The sequence below is a fragment of the Typopeltis vanoorti genome, chromosome 26 (genome assembly GCF_054136105.1).
Source record: "Typopeltis vanoorti isolate ZY-2024b chromosome 26, IOZ_Tvanoo_1.0, whole genome shotgun sequence".
Taxonomy (NCBI): Eukaryota; Metazoa; Arthropoda; class Arachnida; order Uropygi; family Thelyphonidae; genus Typopeltis; species Typopeltis vanoorti.
The window spans coordinates 12,217,385-12,235,068 of record NC_143574.1 but is presented as its reverse complement, the minus strand read 5'-3'; the positions used below and the strand labels follow the sequence as shown (position 1 = coordinate 12,235,068).

General features: G+C 35.7%; 1 protein-coding gene across 1 annotated transcript in view; it reads right to left on the bottom strand.

The window, feature by feature from the left end:
• Positions 1-17,684, bottom strand: part of LOC150092333 (Fanconi anemia group A protein homolog) — a 388,676-nt gene that overhangs the window by 307,877 nt on the left and 63,115 nt on the right. The window contains exon 8 of the mRNA XM_090415063.1: positions 13,689-13,768. Within this exon, the coding sequence (XP_090271189.1) occupies positions 13,689-13,768 (80 nt within the window). The remainder of the gene's footprint in view (positions 1-13,688; positions 13,769-17,684) is intronic.

Sequence of the window (17,684 nt, the reverse complement as noted above, 5' to 3'; positions counted from 1 at the left end):
TCGAGGCCAAGAACTTTCAGAACCTCATATGGCTCTCAAAATATAGAACTATACAACAGTATAGGTTGCAACTCATACCATGCAGGATTAATAGCCATTAACACAGCACTGCAACATTTGGATAAACAAAACTCAAAGAAATTTATATTTTTCACAGATTCCTTAGCAGCCCTTCAAGCTATTAAGAACTGCTACACTAGCCATTAAGAAATACTTAGAGACATAGCAAAAAACATAAACAAACTACATAAGGATTCCAAAATTATTTTCCAATGGATTCCATCCCATGTGGGATTAAAGGGAAATGAAACTGCAGATGAAGTAGCAAAAATAGCTGCAACATTCAAGTGATACCACAGATTTTGATTTTTTTTAAAAACTATTCAAAAAGAAAACATAAAAAGAATGATTCTCCAGGACATGACTCACCTCTGGGATTCACCAGGAGCTACCATCAACTCCAAGTTTAATTGCCACTACCATGAGCTCTCACCTCAAGACCAGCCACACAAGACCAATCAAGTTTAGCAATGGCATAAAAGTCTTCCCCATCTGCAAAATCTGTAACATCAAGGAAGCATCACCAATGCATTTACTAACTTATATGCATATTTCTAAATGTGAACTTTATAACAGCCCAGAAAAGGCTATATAAAATACATGAATATGACCTCTATGATCTGGTGTAATAATACCATGATGATAATAATAATAATAAAAGGAAATAGTCAACAGAAAGCCAAGCAATGACACAAACCCTCCATGCAGCATCACCACAGCATCCTGAGAGTTCACAACAAGAACCTGATGACAAACAGCTCCAACTACTGTTACCCTGTTACAGCAGATGCCCGCTCACTGCAATAAACTTATAATAACCAGAAAAATAGCTTTTATAATCTAATCTTTAAAAGGTACCTGTACAAATATTTTGTACTGAAAATAACCGTACATCATCACTGTGCAGAAACAAGCAAATCAAAGAACCGAAATATAAGGTACATACAACAGTCGATTTACCAATTAAAAAAAAAAAAAATCATTGCAACATGCAAGAAACTAATATTATTAATATTACTAAATAATATTAAAACTATTTTTGATGTTTATATAAAATGAGAATCTCCCAAACTTTTGGGAGAGATAATTATTCCGATTCAAGTTAGCCCAACGTAAGAGGCTTCACAACTTTCTTTGAAAAGATGTTTATATTTAAAACTGCTTCTATGAAGAAGAAGATGAGTTCATCTGACAGGATGCCATGTTTCATGTCAATGTATGCTAGACCAGACTTTTGAAGTCTCACATATTCAATGTACTACTGATGCTCATTAATTCTTTATTTCAGGACAGCCTGTCTGACTATCGTATGTTAAATTACATTCACAACGGATCTGGCAAACACTAGATAAAGATAGAAGCAACTACTTTTAATTGGTAAACCACTTGTTCTATGTATCTTGTATTTGCTTGTTTCCACAAACACTGATGATATACTGCCTACCTTCAGCATGAAACATATGCACTTTCATTAAAGTTTATTATTGTGGGTCATGCTATTTTGTTGATTTATATCTTTCTATAGGGTGAGATTTGTTACAGTAAATTTAGAGAAAAAGTCTCTCAATTCTATTATAAATACCCAGAGGATAGTGGCATTCAGTTTGTTAAGTATGACTTCTTGCCATACCATCTGTAGCAGACTTGTTGGGATCATTTCTCCTCGCACGTTGGTTTAAATCTTTAATGTACTTTCTCATTTTTAAAATGATATTGCCATTGATGCCATCTGTTCACACCTATAATCTTTCTCAGGACTTTCATATCTGCAGTCTCTAGTCTTTGGTCAAGTGTTTTACTTCTGACCCAGCTCTCATATCCATAAGTTAAAACTGGTTTGAACACTGTCTTGTACACAGCTAATTTAGTGTTCCGACTAATTTCTCTCTTATTCCATATGAATTTATTCAATTGACTTCCCACCGTACCAGCTTTGCTGATTCTCTTGTCTATTTCTATATTTAATTTATCATCTTCAGTAAAAATCGTGCCTAAGTAGCTGAAATGCTTTACTTGTTCCACAGGTTCTCCATTCACAACACAGTTGACATTTTCAATGATTCTGCCTATTTTCATTGTCTTTGTCTTTTTAATACTGACATTCATACCATATCTATTACAACAGTTATTCAATTTAGTCAGAGAATCTTGCAGACTTGTAGCGGATTTATTTAGAAGTATAACATTATCCGCATAAAGCAAAGAGCTGACATTAACATCTCCAATTTTGATATCATGTTTAATACCACTTTCCTTCATAATGTGATCCATATAGATAATGAATAACAGAGGGGATAATGTACATCCTTGTCTAACACCAGATTTAACATTAAACCATCTTCCTGTACTTCCTTCAATTCTAACTGCTGACTTACAACTCAAATAAAAACTAAGTATTGCTTGATATAATGCCCCATTGACACCGTATAACTGCAGCGTATTGAATAGCTTCTCTCTTGGCACCTTATCATATGCCTTTTCCAAATCGACAAAACTTAAATACAGATCTTTGTTATATTCCCATGCTTTCTCGACTATTTGTCGTAAAGTAAAGATCTGATCCTGACAGCCTCTATTTGGCCTGAATCCAGCTTGTTCTTCACCAAGCTTTTCTTCCACAATTCTTCTCAACCGTTTCTCAAGTATACTTGCATAGATCTTGCCAGGAACACTCAGTAGGAAAATACCTCTGTAATTCTCACATTCAGTTTTATTTCCCTTTTTATATATGGGTACTATCAGAGCTCTACTCCAATCATCGGGAATTCGTCCCTCTGTCCAGGCTTTCTGAACTATGCAGTGCAGCCACTGTAAGACTCTTATACCACCATACTTCAGCATTTCTGGTCGAATATCATCTACTCCTGCTGCCTTTCCACATTTCAAGCCTTTGATGGCTTTTTCTACTTCAAGTATGGATATGTATTCCTGACTGCATGCCTGGTCAGTGTTTTTTACCACTGTGCTGTCATCACTGCTTGTTTCATTTAGCAGTTTTTCAAAGTAATTACTCCATACTTCAAGGATATCCTTTTCTCCCGTTTTCATGTCACCTTTATCATCTCTAACTCCTTTTATAGCACTCTTTCCTCCATTCCTAAGCTTCTTTAACAACCTCCAGAATATTTTGCCACCGTCTTGATATTTATTTTCTATATTCTTGCCAAAGTCCTCCCATGACTTTTGTTTAGCTAGTTTTACACAGTGTTAAGCATTCTTGCATTTGTCTCTATATTCTCTAAGAGCACAAGCTGACTTATTTGCCATAAACTTTTGATATGCTTTCTTCTTTTCCTTCACTGCCTCTTTAACTTCCTGTGTCCACCAGAGAGGTCTGATTTTTTTATCCTTGCAGACAACCTCACCACATGCCTCTCTGGCAGAATCAATCAATGTTTTCTTCAGAGTTTGCCACTGAATCTCCAAGGTTTGATTCCTGTTCTCAAACTCTTTCATTTTTTCTTCAATAATCTTTGTGTATTTTAGTCTACAGTTCACATCTGAGAGCAGCTCAACTTTTATTCACTTTAAAACTTTCTTACATGTTATTCTTTTCAATATGAAATTCAATTTCATCCTGCTCAAGACTAAATAGTGATCACTTCCAATTTCAAATCCTCTGTACACTCTGGTGTCCTGCACCAGGGAGAAAACATCACTATCAACAATAACATAGTCAATGAGACTTTTCTTATTCCTAGCCTCTTCTCTCATTGTGAATTTGTGCACATTTGTATGTTGGAACATGGTGTTAGTAATAACCAGTCCATGTCCTGAGCAGAAATCCAACAGGTATTTGCCATTATTATTAGCTTTGCTCTTTTCTCCAAATTTTCCCAAAATATTTTTGTATGTCTCACAATCATTTCCTACTCTGCTATTTAGATCCCCAACAAGACCAACTTTTCCTTATTCATGGTGTCAGTTGCTTTTTCTAAAGCCTCAAAAAATTCCTCCACTTCTACCTTAGTAGAACCTTCTGTGGGACCATAGGCACAAATAAGTCTCATTGTCCAGTTCCCCATTCTCATATTTGCCCACATTACTCTACTTGAGACTGCCTGCCATTCAAGAAGATTAGCCTCGTATTTTGTGTTGAATACTATGGCTACTCCTTCTTTTCCTTGATTGTCATTGCCTGAATATAACATTTTGTATTTATTGCTCAGAAAGATCTCACCAGTTTTTGTCTTTTTTGTTTCAGTCACCCCTATTATGTCGATCTGGTACTTATCTAATTCCGCAGCTAGCTCCATTTCTTTGCCATTCAGGCTTCTTACGTTGATAGTACCGATCTTTAACTCTGGTGATGTTGAGTTGGGGTTTGTTTTCAGATTTGTTCCAGTAGCTGACTTTTCGCTGTTCGCTCTGGTTCCCTGGCGAAAACAACGGGGGCCTTGTTTAACCAGGCAACGCCCCAGCCGGCATGAAATTTTGTCATGTTGTACCATTATTTTTATTTTGGTTTAACCAATAAGAATACAATTTGGTCGGCTAAATCCCAAATTGCCAGCCCATCCTCGTTCGTTCAGTATCCAAGTAGATACCCAACAGGGTGCACCACGAGAAGGTGAGGATTGGACAATAGGTCAGAAGCCCTGGTCGGTTATCCACATTCCTTTAAAGGCTATGTGGAGGTCTCCTCTCAGTTATAAGAACTTGACATTGTCAGCATCCAGGAATGCATTAGCAGAGCTAATCTCAGGTGGTATGGTCACTTAAACAGAATGGGGGAGGAAAGATTAGCAAAACAAGTGTTCTCTGCCAGCTTGGCAGCAAAACAATCCAGAGGAAGACCAAGATATAGGTGGATTTATACAGTACAAAGTGCCTTAGACGATAGAAATATAAGATCTGATAATGTTGGAGTCTTGACAAGTAACAGACTGATTTGGAGGAAAATTGTAGATAGGAAGTTAGTAATGATGTAATTTTTTTTATGTAGTACTATCATATCCTGTACACCCTCTTGAGGGTACATGGGAGGAATTTGATGATGATGATGTACTTTCTCCACTGCAATGTAGAGTTTTACATATTGGCGGCTGACAGTTAAGAAGTATTTCAAACGCTGAATATCTAATGATTAAACTAGATTTTTTTTCAACTTTTAATTTCATATTTAATGTTGCATTATTAAAATACAATCAAATTTAGTGCTCCTGTAAAGTTGGTGATTTTTGTTTGTTTTTATTGTGTTTTCCCTTAGAAAATTAGTGTTTTGTAGTATACTAGTGTAGATTTTAATGTTTTATAGTGTATTTAGTATTTTATCATATATTTTTATTAAGATATTTTAATATTTAGTATATGTTTAAAATGGCGCCAAAAAAGGGCAAGAAAGATAATGCTAAAAAAAAAGCACTGCAGGCGAGAACAAAAAGGTTAGCCCTGCCAACGAGGTTATTATGCACATGGAGGAGGTTAACAAAAATGAATTAACAGGCAAAATAGCAAAGATGAAGCAGATTATCAGAGAGACAATGCACGAATTGCAAAAAGTTGAGACACGTTTAAATGAGCATAGGGAGAAAAAGAAAAATGAACAGGAAAATAAGAAACAAGAAAGCAAGGAAACAGGTAAGTCAGGAAATAATGAAAATCAGGTAAATGAAGTTGTTAGTAAAAAGAAAGAAGTTATTTGGTATGGTGACTATAATAAAACATGCTATATATGAGAGAGTTATAACATCGAGGTTTCCTGGAGTGAAAATTAAAAATATAACACAAGTAATTCAAAAACAGAAAAAGTAAACGAAATCATAGTTGCAGTAGGTACGAACGATTTAACTGGTGATAAGTTCAATATGAAAGGGTTCCTGAAAGAGGTGAGAGTGAAAAAGTGAAAATCGTTAGTATTTTATCTCGCTATGATAAAAATGAATCAAAAAGAAGGGCTATGATGGCAAACGATTCGATGCGTAGACTGTGATGATAGAAGGAATGGATGCGAGTTTTTGGATGTGTGGAGTGAGTTTGAGGGAAGATTGGATTTGTATAAGAGGGATGGCCTACACCTGAATGTGTTTGGTATGAGGAGTCCGGAAAAACTAATAATTGGTATGAGACTTAACACAGAGAGTCAGGGAAACTAAATTATAAAGTGAGGAATGGTGTGAATGTGAGTGTAAGAGCGACAATAGTATATAACTGTGTTAATCACGGGAATGGGCTTTGTCATAGAAATGTTGATGAGGTAAGAACGATTTCGGGTTTCTGTTCGTCCGGTTCGGACCCATCATGTGTGTGCAAAGATGTCTACATGTGTAAGGCATTAGAGAAGAACAGAGATCTGCAAGTTATCCAACTGTGTTAGGCAGACTGCAAACAAGAGTATACAAAAGAACATGCAGGTAGATTATTATGTCTGTACATGAATGCTAGGAATATCAGAAACAAAGGGGTAGAGTTTGTTGCCTTAGTCAATATGTCGCAACCTCAGATTATACGAATTAATGAGACCTGGCTATCAGAATCATGCCTACTAACTGGTATCGCGTGTCATGAGTACAGTATTTTTAGGAAGGATAGAGTGGAGGGGGCATGCTGCTAATGATATTGGATGACTTGAATCCAGTTAGAGTTGAGACCTATGATTCTAGTACTATTACTAACAGTATTTCATGTGGTAGTGAGTTTGAAGCCATCTGGTGCGAGGTGGGATCTAACAAGATCAATTGCATAGTGGGATGTTGTTACAGACCGTGCATCGGTTGCTAGTGATGAAGAAATGCATCATCAAATAAGCAAGATGAGAACGAAAAGAGTAATCATAATAGGAGACTAATTATCCAAGTATTGATTGGGTAGCAGTAGAATCTCATGGGAAGAATGAAAATGCATTTATTGAGCTGTTGCAGGACAACTTTCTCAAGTAGCACATGACAGAAGGAACTCGAGGTCAAAGAGTGTTAGATTTGATTATAGTGTCAGAGGGCATTTCAGTTAAAAATATAACTATTCTGTCTCCAGTTGGTGACAGTGATCATGCGATACTCACTTGGGAAGTGACTAAGTTTATGAATGTTCCATTCAGAAAATATTACATGCTGAACTATAAAGCAGGAAATTGTGACCAACTGATGAGTATATTAAGTTCAGTGGAATTGAATCAGTTGCTGGATGGAAAGAATATCGACAATGCATGGAAAGCATTTAAACAATACTTAAATGATGCAATATCAGAATGTGTCCCAAGAGTTCGAAGAATAAATAGAGTAGGAGTCAAATGGATGTGTAAACTTATTAAGCAAGAGGTTCATAAGAAAAGGATGAAGTGGAAGGAATACTGTTTGCATAAGGATGATGTTCGTTATGAACGTTATAAGCAGCAGGCTAGAATAGTCACAACTGTTGTACAGAAAGCAAAGTCTGATTATGAAAAGAAACTGGCTCTGCATGCTAAAGATAACCCATAAGAATTCTATCAATATGCTGCAAGTAAAAGAAAGAATGAGTATGAAGGAATAATTCTTCTAAATCCAGATGGCATGAGGGTTACAGATGCAGAAGAGGTTGTTCAGTTAATGAGTGCCCATTTTGTTAAAAACTATCAACCTAGTGAATGCAACATTGAGCTCACTGTTACCTCTTCACTAAATGAGGAAACGCAAGGGTGTGAGGCAGAAGTATTAGAGCTGTTGCACAAACTAAATAAGAATTCAGCTATAGGGACTGATGGAATATCAGCACATGTGCTAAAAGAGTGTTCAGCTGACCTGGCCATGCCTTCGACCAGGATGTTTAATATGAGTCTCAGAACAGGGAAGATTCTGCAGGAATGGAAGGATGTATGGTAATTCCATTGCACAAGGGTGGTGCAAAGACCAACGTATCCAACTATCAATCAATTAGTATCTCAGGAGTGGTGCTGAAGATTTTGGAAAAATTGGTTAGGGCCTGCATTCAGAAATGGGTTGATAGTGAATCTCTACTTTGCAATGAACAACATGGGTTTACTATGGGAAGGTCATGTTTTAGCAACTTGCTCACATTCTATAAACGATGTTACCATTGAACTAGACAAGGGGAATGGATGCACCATGACTTTTGGATTTTTTGCTAAGGCTTTTGACAGAATATAGCATGGCAGACTGCTGCATAAATTAGAGAAAATCGGTTTGGGTTATACAATATTAGCATTGATAAGAGGATGGCTGACTGACAGACATCATAAAGTGGTATAAGGGGGGGGGGGGATATGAGTCTGAAAGGTTTAAGGGTTCTGAAATGAACGTAACAAGTGGTATACCACAAGGATCAATGCTTGGTCCCCTGTTATTCAATCTGTACATTAATGATATTGGGAAGGATTTGACAAGCAACATACAGTTATTTGCTGGTGATGATGCAGAGATAGGTAGGATAATCAGGAATGATGCTGATATGCACTCTATGCATAATGATTTGAATAGGCTGGAATTGTGGGCATGGGAAAATGGGTGTCAGTTCAATGTCAGTAAATGTAAAGTCACTCACTTTGGCATGATTAGATATCCAATGTTGTATTATATTGGTGAGATTAGGCGAGAAGAAACTGATGAGGCTAGGGATCTTGGAGTGTTATTAGATAGGAAGGTGAAGTTTAGGGGCCATTTGGCAAAGAATGCAAATACAATTCAAAAGATAATTGCAATGCTGAAACTAACGTTCACATATAAAGATAAGGGTGTTATTTTGCCTCTTTACAAGGCCTTGATAAGACCTCATTTGGACTACTGTGTGCAGATCTGGTCTCCTGGTTTCCGTTGTGATTCTGATATTTTGGAGTCAGGATTGTGAAATATCAATGATATCAGGATTGTGAAATACTGATTATGAAGATAGATGGAGAATTTGTAGACTGCAGACACTAGCAAACAGGAGAAAGAGGGGTGATATCATTGACTTACAAACTTCTGAAAGGGTCATACAGGATTTCAATTGATGAAATTTTTCAATGAAAAATGGCATGAGGGCTAGATTTTTCTCTCAGAGGGTGGTGCTTGATTGGAATGGATTACCATTGGATGTTGTGAGTGCAAGCAGTGTGAATGAATTCAAGAATAAGTATGATAGCTGGTGTGTGTGTGCAGTATGTGGCCTCGCTCGATGAGTCTCTGACTCCCTGGAGGTCTCTCTTAATAATAATGATTATTATTATTTCCCATACCCTGAATTCTAACAATGTCAGTGTTTGTCTAATATCTTCATTTTTAGTATGATTCTTCCATTTATGCAATCCATTCCAATCAAACACCACCTCTGAGAGAAAATCAACTGTTTTCTTTCAAAGCCAGCTCCCAGATTCCATAAGTTAAAACTGGTTTAGGCACTGTCTTGTGTACAACTAGTTTAGTGTTTTCGCTAATTTCTCTCATTCCATATAAATGTATTCGGTTAACTTCTTACCATACCATCTTTACTAATTCTGTTGTCTACCCCCATATTTAATTTGCCATCTTTATTAAAATGTATGCCTAAAATAGCTGAAATGCCAACATCAAGTTCCTTCCAGTATCCTTGTTTTCAATATGATTTTCCTGCTGATGCCATCTATCCACTCAATTAATCTTTCTCAGAAAATTTTCATTGTAATAAAATTATAATTTCATAAATCAAAAGTATAAATTATGGAAATTAGACATACAGTATTAGAATGAATGAAAATCATATCATTTATATCCTACAGAATGTGAGAACCGAACAGGACTACTGACCTAATGTCCAATCCTCACCTTCTTGTGGTGCACCCTGTTGGGTATCTACTTAGATACTGGACGAACGAGGATGGTCTGGCAATTTGGGATTTAGCCAACCAAATTGTATTCTTATTGGTTAAACCAAAATAATAAAATGATGGTACGACATGACAAAATTTCATGCCGGCTGAGGCGTCGCCCAGTTAAACAAGGCCCCCATTGTTTTCACCAGGGAACCAGGACGAACAGCGAAAAGTCAGCTACTGAAACAAACCTGAAAACAAACCCCAACTCAACATCACCAGAGTTAAAGATCGGTATTATCAACATAAGAAGCCTAAATGAGAAATGGAGCTAGCTGAGGAATTAGATAAGTACCAGATCGACAAAATAGGAGTGACTGAAACAAAAAAGACCAAAACTGGTGAGATCTTTCTGAGCAATAAATACAAAATGTTATATTCAGGAAATGACAAACAAGGAAAAGAAGGACTAGCCATAGTATTCAACACAAAATACGAGGCTAATCTTCTTGAATGGCAGTCAGTCTCAAGTAGAGTAATGTGGGCAAATATGAGAATGGGGAACTGGACAATGAGACTTATTTGTGCCTATGGTCCCACAGAGGGTTCTACTAAGGTAGAAGTGGAGGAATTTTTTGATGCTTTAGAAAAAGCAACTGACACAATGAAAAAAGAAAAGTTGGTCCTTGTTGGTGATTTGAATAGCAGAGTAGGAAATGATTGTGAGACATACAAAAATATTTTGGGAAAATTTGGAGAAAAGAGCAAAGCTAATAATAATGGCAAATACCTGTTGGATTTCTGCTCAGGACATGGACTGGTTATTACTAACACCATGTTCCAACATAAAAATGTGCACAAATTCACATGGAGAGAAGAGGCAAGGAATAAGAAAAGTCTTATTGACTATGTTATTGTTGATAGTGATGTTTTCTCCCTGGTGCAGGACACCAGAGTGTACAGAGGATTTGAAATTGAAAGTGATCACTATTTATTCTTGAGCAGGATAAAACTGAATTTCATATTGAAAAGAATAACATGTAAGAAAGTTTTAAAGTGAATAAAAGTTGAGCAGCTCTCAGATGTGAACTGTAGACTAAAATACACAAAGATTATTGAAGAAAAAATGAAAGAGTTTGAGAACAGGAATCAAACCTTGGAGATTCAGTGGCAAACTCTGAAGGAAACATTGATTGATTCTGCCAGAGAGGCATGTGGTGAGGTTGTCTGCAAGGATAAAAAAATCAGACCTCTCTGGTGGACACAGGAAGTTGAAGAGGCAGTGAAGGAAAAGAAGAAAGCATATCAAAAATTCCTGTCAAATAAGTCAGCTTGTGCTCTTAGAGAATATAGAGACAAATGCAAGAATGCTAAACACTGTGTAAAACTAGCTAAACAAAAGTCATGGGAGGACTTTGGCAAGAATGTAGAAAATAAATATCAAGAAGGTGGCAAAATATTCTGGAGGTTGTTGAAGAAGCTTAGGAATGGAGGAAACAGTGCTGTAAAAGGAGTTAGAGACAATAAAGGTAACATGAAAATGGGAGAAAAAGATATCCTTGAAGTATGGAGTAATTACTTTGAAAAACTGCTAAATGAAACAAGCAGTGATGACAGCACAGTGGTAAAAAACACTGACCAGGCATGCAGTCAGGAATACATATCCATACTTGAAGAAGAAAAAGCCATCAAAGGCTTGAAATGTGTAAATGCAGCAGGAGTAGATAATATTCGACCAGAAATGCTGAAGTATGGTAGTATAAGAGTCTTACAGTGGCTGCACTGCATAGTTCAGAAAGCCTGGACAGAGGGACGAATTCCCGATGATTGGAGTAGAGCTCTCATAGTACCCATATATAAAAAGGGAAATAAAACTGAATGTGAGAATTACAGAGGTATTTCCGTACTTAGTATTCCTGGTAAGATTTATGCCAGTATACTTGAGAAATGGTTGAGAAGGATTGTGAAAGGGAAGCTTGGTAAAGAAGAACAAGCTGGATTCAGGCCAAATAGAGACTGTCAGGATCAAATTCTCACTTTACGACAAATAGTCGAGAAAGCATGATGGGAATATAACAGAGATCTGTATTTAAGTGTTTTGTCGATTTGGAAAAGGCATATCACAAGGTGCCAAGAGAGAAGCTATTCAATAAGCTACAGTTATATGGTGTCAATAGGACATTATATCAAGCAATACTTAGTCTTTATTTGAGTTGTAAGTCAGCAGTTAGAATTGAAGCAAGTACAGGAAGATGGTTTAATGTTAAATCTGGTGTGAGACAAGGATGTACATTATCCCCTCTGTTATTCATTATCTATATGGATCACATTATTAAGGAAAGTGGTATTAAACCTGATATCAAAATTGGAGATGTTAATGTCAGCTCTTTGCTTTATGTGGATGATGTTATACTTCTAAATAAATCCGCTACAAGTCTGCAAGATTCTCTGACTAAATTGAATAACTGTTGTAATAGATATGGTATGAAGGTCAGCAATAAAAAGACAAAGACAATGAAAATAGGCAGAATCATTGAAAATGTCAACTGTGTTGTGAATGGAGAACCTGTGGAACAAGTGAAACATTTCAGTTACTTAAGCACGATTTTTACTGAAGATGGTAAATTTAATATAGAAATAGACAACAGAATCAGCAAAGCTGGTATGGTAGGAAGTCAATTGAATAAATTCATATGGAATAAGATATATACAAGACAATGTTCAAACCAGTTTTAACTTATGGATCTAAGAGCTGGGTCAGAAGTAAAACACTTGACCAAAGACTAGAGACCGCAGATATGAGAGTCCTGAGAAAGATTAGAGGCGTGAACAGATGGCATCAATGGCAATATCATATTAAAAATGAGGATATTAGGAAAGAACTTAACATTGTCAACATCCAGGAATGCATTAGCAGCGCTAATCTCAGGTGGTATGGTCACCTAAACAGAATGGGCGAAAAAAGATTAGCAAAACAAGTGTTCTCTGCCAGGTTGGCAGGAAAACGACCCAGAGGAAGACCAAGATATAGGTGGATTGATACGGTACAATGTGTCTTAGACGATAGAAATATAAGATCTGATAATGTTGGAGTCTTGACAAATAACAGACTGATTTGGAGGAAAATTGTAGATAGGAAGTTTGTAATGATGTAATTTTTTTCATGTAGTACTATCATATCCTGTACACTCCTTGAGGGTACATGGCAGGAATTTGATGATGATGATGAGAATGTAAGGAAAAAAATTTGCAAAAGTTAAAATTTCTGAAGTCAAAAGCACTAAAAGTTTTATTTTTCTCTGAGACTCAATATAAAATAAAATATTTCTACAGAAAAGTTCTTCTATACCAACTGTTTTTAAGTAGTTACTGTTAAGAATTTCATTAAATTCAAATATGTATAATAAACATTCTATCAGATTTCTTCAGATATCAACAATTTTTAACATTAAATAAAGTCAACTGAAAATTTAATAGTTAAAACATTAGTTCTTAAATAAAAAATAAACAGCAACATGGATGAGTATAAATCAAATAATTTTATATATCTAACTGAAGGAAATGTTAAATAAATGCTCCATTTAATCTAGCAAAAAATAAAAAAAATAAAAAATAAATAAATTGATCTTCTATAAAGCACCTATGCTCAATATAATCTTAAATATATACAAGGGGTCTTTGAGTAACTTTAATTTAAACAGAATAACAAAATGTGTATTGATTTTATTCAGAATTTTACAATTAAATTTATGAGAACAGTTCCATTAAATGATTCATATATTTTAAATACCTAGTTTTAAACAAAAAAAAAACTATATTCTAAACTTTTAACAGTCTCTATAATTCCAAGTGAAATCTAATCAATATACAGGTCATTATTTTAAAATTCGAATTTTTTACTCATTAAATTAGAATTTAATCATACCTTTTGAATTCCACTTCTTGCTACCTCTTTGTAGTCTGATACAGAAGCAAAAGCATATGACACAAGGCAAGAAAATATTCCTAGATAAAAATGCCTTAAATATCATTTTTTAAAGTAATCAGTTATATTCAGTTATAAGCAGTTATTATATTCAATTTATTGAGTCAACTATAGTTTAGATCAAACCTAAAATTCTATGTTTTGACCTATATATTAAGGCCATTCTCAGAGATATATATACAACTACATACCATAGCAACATATCATAGGATATGTCACATCTAAAATGACAACTTATCTTGACTTCTCTTAGTTATTAAAAATAAATAAAACCCAAGAGTGGCATTTGAGTTTGTGCCGTTTGCATACCATGGCGCTTGACCGCACGAAGGAAGACTTTGTTTCGAATCTAGTCATCGACTAGAGGAAAAAATTTCCTCTAGTCGACTCATTACATACTCTAAGCTTTTCTCGAACGGTTCCTGAGTTAGTTGACCTCTAGCACAGGCAAGTGGGATTATCCTCCCAGAAACTCAAAAAAATTGACCTTAGAACCCACATTATTTCAGACATTAAATATATTGTGTTAGGGTTAGGGACCACGAGATGGTGGCGCTAGTTGAGCCATCTCTCTTCACTGTGTGTGCCGTTTAATTAGTGATAGCCTTGGGCCAGCTATCTCTGATTGGCTGCCAGTGGAGATTGAACTGCCCACACAGTCTCCAAAAGTTAGATAGGGCTAAACGGCCTCGCCTACTCCCTATATGGGAATAAAAAGGCATTAACTGATTTTTTTTTTTTTTTTATAAAATCCAAGAAAGATATTTAATTACATCAGTCAATCAAAATTTTCTTATTAATGATATCTTGGTTCTTGCACCTTACTTTTAGTATTGATACTTCATATATATGGAATCATGCTTTGGTTGGATCTATGGTATTTTGCCTAGAGTCCTTCATATATATATATATACAGGGTGTTCGGGATAAATTTGACATATTTATAATTAATTATATTTTTCCGTAAGTTACATGTATTAACACACACTTCTCTTCATTTAAAAGTTTGGATCCTTCTTCATTCATATACAAGATGTCAGAAAGGATGGATAGCTGGAACCCACCTGAATCATGGAAGAGAATAACTTGTATCATGATGATTCGTGCCCGCCATCAAAATAAGGATATTACGACTGCTGCCCAATGCTCCCTGAATACAGTAAAAACAATCAGGCATGAACTAGAGACTTGCAATGGTGACTACGAGGATGTAGCAAGAAGAAAGATCCCTAGCAGACGATCTGATTGCGTTCGTACAGCAGAATTCCTCGCAAATCTGCAGGAACAGGTGTTGAAGAACCCTGGCATTGGAATTCGGGCTTTGTTCGTGGAGTTGCTAACTGTAGTCAAGCCCTGGATAACAAGGGTAGCCAATGGTAGGCTGTATGTATGGCAGCAGGATTCGGCCCCTTGCCACACCTCTGGGAAAAGTCAAAAATGGTTGTCTGAAAATTTCTACGACTTCACCAGTCCAAATGTTTGGCCTCCAAACTCCCCAGACCTTAACCCCATGGATTATTTTGTATGCGGCGCAGTTGAAAAAGACACCACTCGCACTTCCAGTAATACAAAAGCCCAGTTAATGGATAAAATTAAAACAGTTTTTGCGGCCCTTCCCAGGGAGACTGTAGCATCAGCTTGTTCGAGGTTCCGAAGCAGAATTGAAGCTGTGATCGATGCTAATGGTGGTTATTTTGAGTAAATCTTGTTGATAGTATTGTAATTAACTCTGCCTGTAATGTTTTTTTGTCAATTCATTAAATTTAATAGATACAAAGAAGATTTTCTTTTTCCTTATGAAACTGTCAAATTTATCCCGAACACCCTGTATATATATATATATGAAGCGGACCCTAGTGTATATATATATATATATATATATATATATTTAAAAAATATACTTATTTTACTTGTTCACTTTTTTTGGAGTTGTTTTTACTTCAAAAGTTACCATTCACCTGATATCTTGTTTTTTGTTGTGGAAATCAGTGTTCTGTAATGAGGCAATCGAGGCCATTTGAAGATGTTTATTATTATCAGGAATGTATATATGTTGGCCAAAATAAGAAGATTTTTATCCTGTCATTTTTGTTCAAACTTAGTTGTTTCTTAAATGTTTCATATGCCCCTTTTTAAATTTTTTTTCATAACATGTTTATGTGTGTAAGAGTTGAGTGCCTTTCCAATCAGCTGCATAAGACATGTCCACTGCACTGTCGGAAAGGCCCATGGCTTTCTTCCTGTGTTAGCTCAGGCATATATGTTAGATGAAATATATTGAAGTTCGATTAATTTTTTTTTTTTTTTTCACACGTATAAGCTGTGAGAGTATTTATAAATGTCAAAAAGTGCATCCAGTTTCACCAATGTAAGACAGATCACATATATTGTAATTCAGTATGCATCAGATGTCAGATGTGAGAGAAATAGATCTTTAGATGCGCCAAATACATGTTTACGTTTTGTAAGAAGTCTAAAGGTAGTTTTCATGTTGTGTTTCTTTAGATTTCTACTTTTTTATTCTGATAGACCTTTAATATATGAAAAAGATATATTAAATGGCTTTGCTGAAATCTTTTTTTGATTTGATGTGCTATCTTTTTGTCCTGTATATTGTCAGTTATCTTTTTATCATCATCATCAAATTCCTGCCATGTACCCTCAAGGGGTGTACAGGATATGATAGTACTACATGAAAAAAATTACATCATTACCAACTTCCTATCTACAATTTTCCTCCAAATCAGTCTGTTACTTGTCAAGACTCCACCATTATCAGATCTTATATTTCTATCGTCTAAGGCACTTTGTACTGTATCAATCCACCTATATCTTGAACTTCCTCTGGGTCGTTTTGCTTCCAACCTGGTAGAGAACACTTGTTTTGCTACTCTTTCTTCGCCCATTCTGTTTAAGTGACCATACCACCTGAGATTAGCTCTACTAATGCATTTCTGTATGCTGACAATGTCAAGTTCTTTCCTAATATCCTCGTTTTTAATATGATATTGCCATTGATGCCACCTGTTCATGCCTCTAATCTTTCTCAGGACTCTCATATCTGTGGTCTCTAGTCTTTGGTCAAGTGTTTTACTTCTGACCCAGCTCTCAGATCCATAAGTTAAAACTGGTTTGAACACTGTCTTGTATACAGCTAATTTAGTGTTCCTACTAATTTCTCCTTATTCCATATGAATTTATTCAATTGACCTCCCACCATACCAGCTTTGCTGATTCTGTTGTCTATTTCTATATTTAATTTACCATCTTCAGTAAAAATCGTGCCTAAGTAGCTGAAATGTTTTACTTGTTCCACAGGTTCTCCATTCACAACACAGTTGACATTTTCAATGATTCTGCCTATTTTCATTGTTGACCCTCACACCATATATATTACAACAGCTATTCAATTTAGTCAGAGAATCTTGCAAACTTGTAGCGGATTTATTTAGAAGTATAACATCATCCGTATAAAGCAAAGAGCTGACATTAACATCTCCAATTTTGATATCATGTTTAATACCACTTTCCTTCATAATGTGATCCATATAGATAATGAATAACAGAGGGGATAATGTACATCCTAGTCTCACACCAGATTTAACATTAAACCATCTTCTTGTACTTCCTTCAATCTAACTGCTGACTTACAACTCATATAAAGACTAAGTACTGCTTGATATAATGCCCCATTGACACCATATAACTGTAGCGTATTAAATAGATAGCTTCTCTCTTGGAAACTTGTCATATGCCTTTTCCAAATCGACAAAACTTAAATACAGATCTTTATTATATTCCCATGCTTTCTCGACTATTTGTCGTAAAGTGAAGATCTGATCCTGACAGCCTCTATTTGGCCTGAATCCAGCTTGTTCTTCACCAAGCTTCCCTTCCACAATCCTTCTCAACCATTTCTCAAGTATACTGGCATAA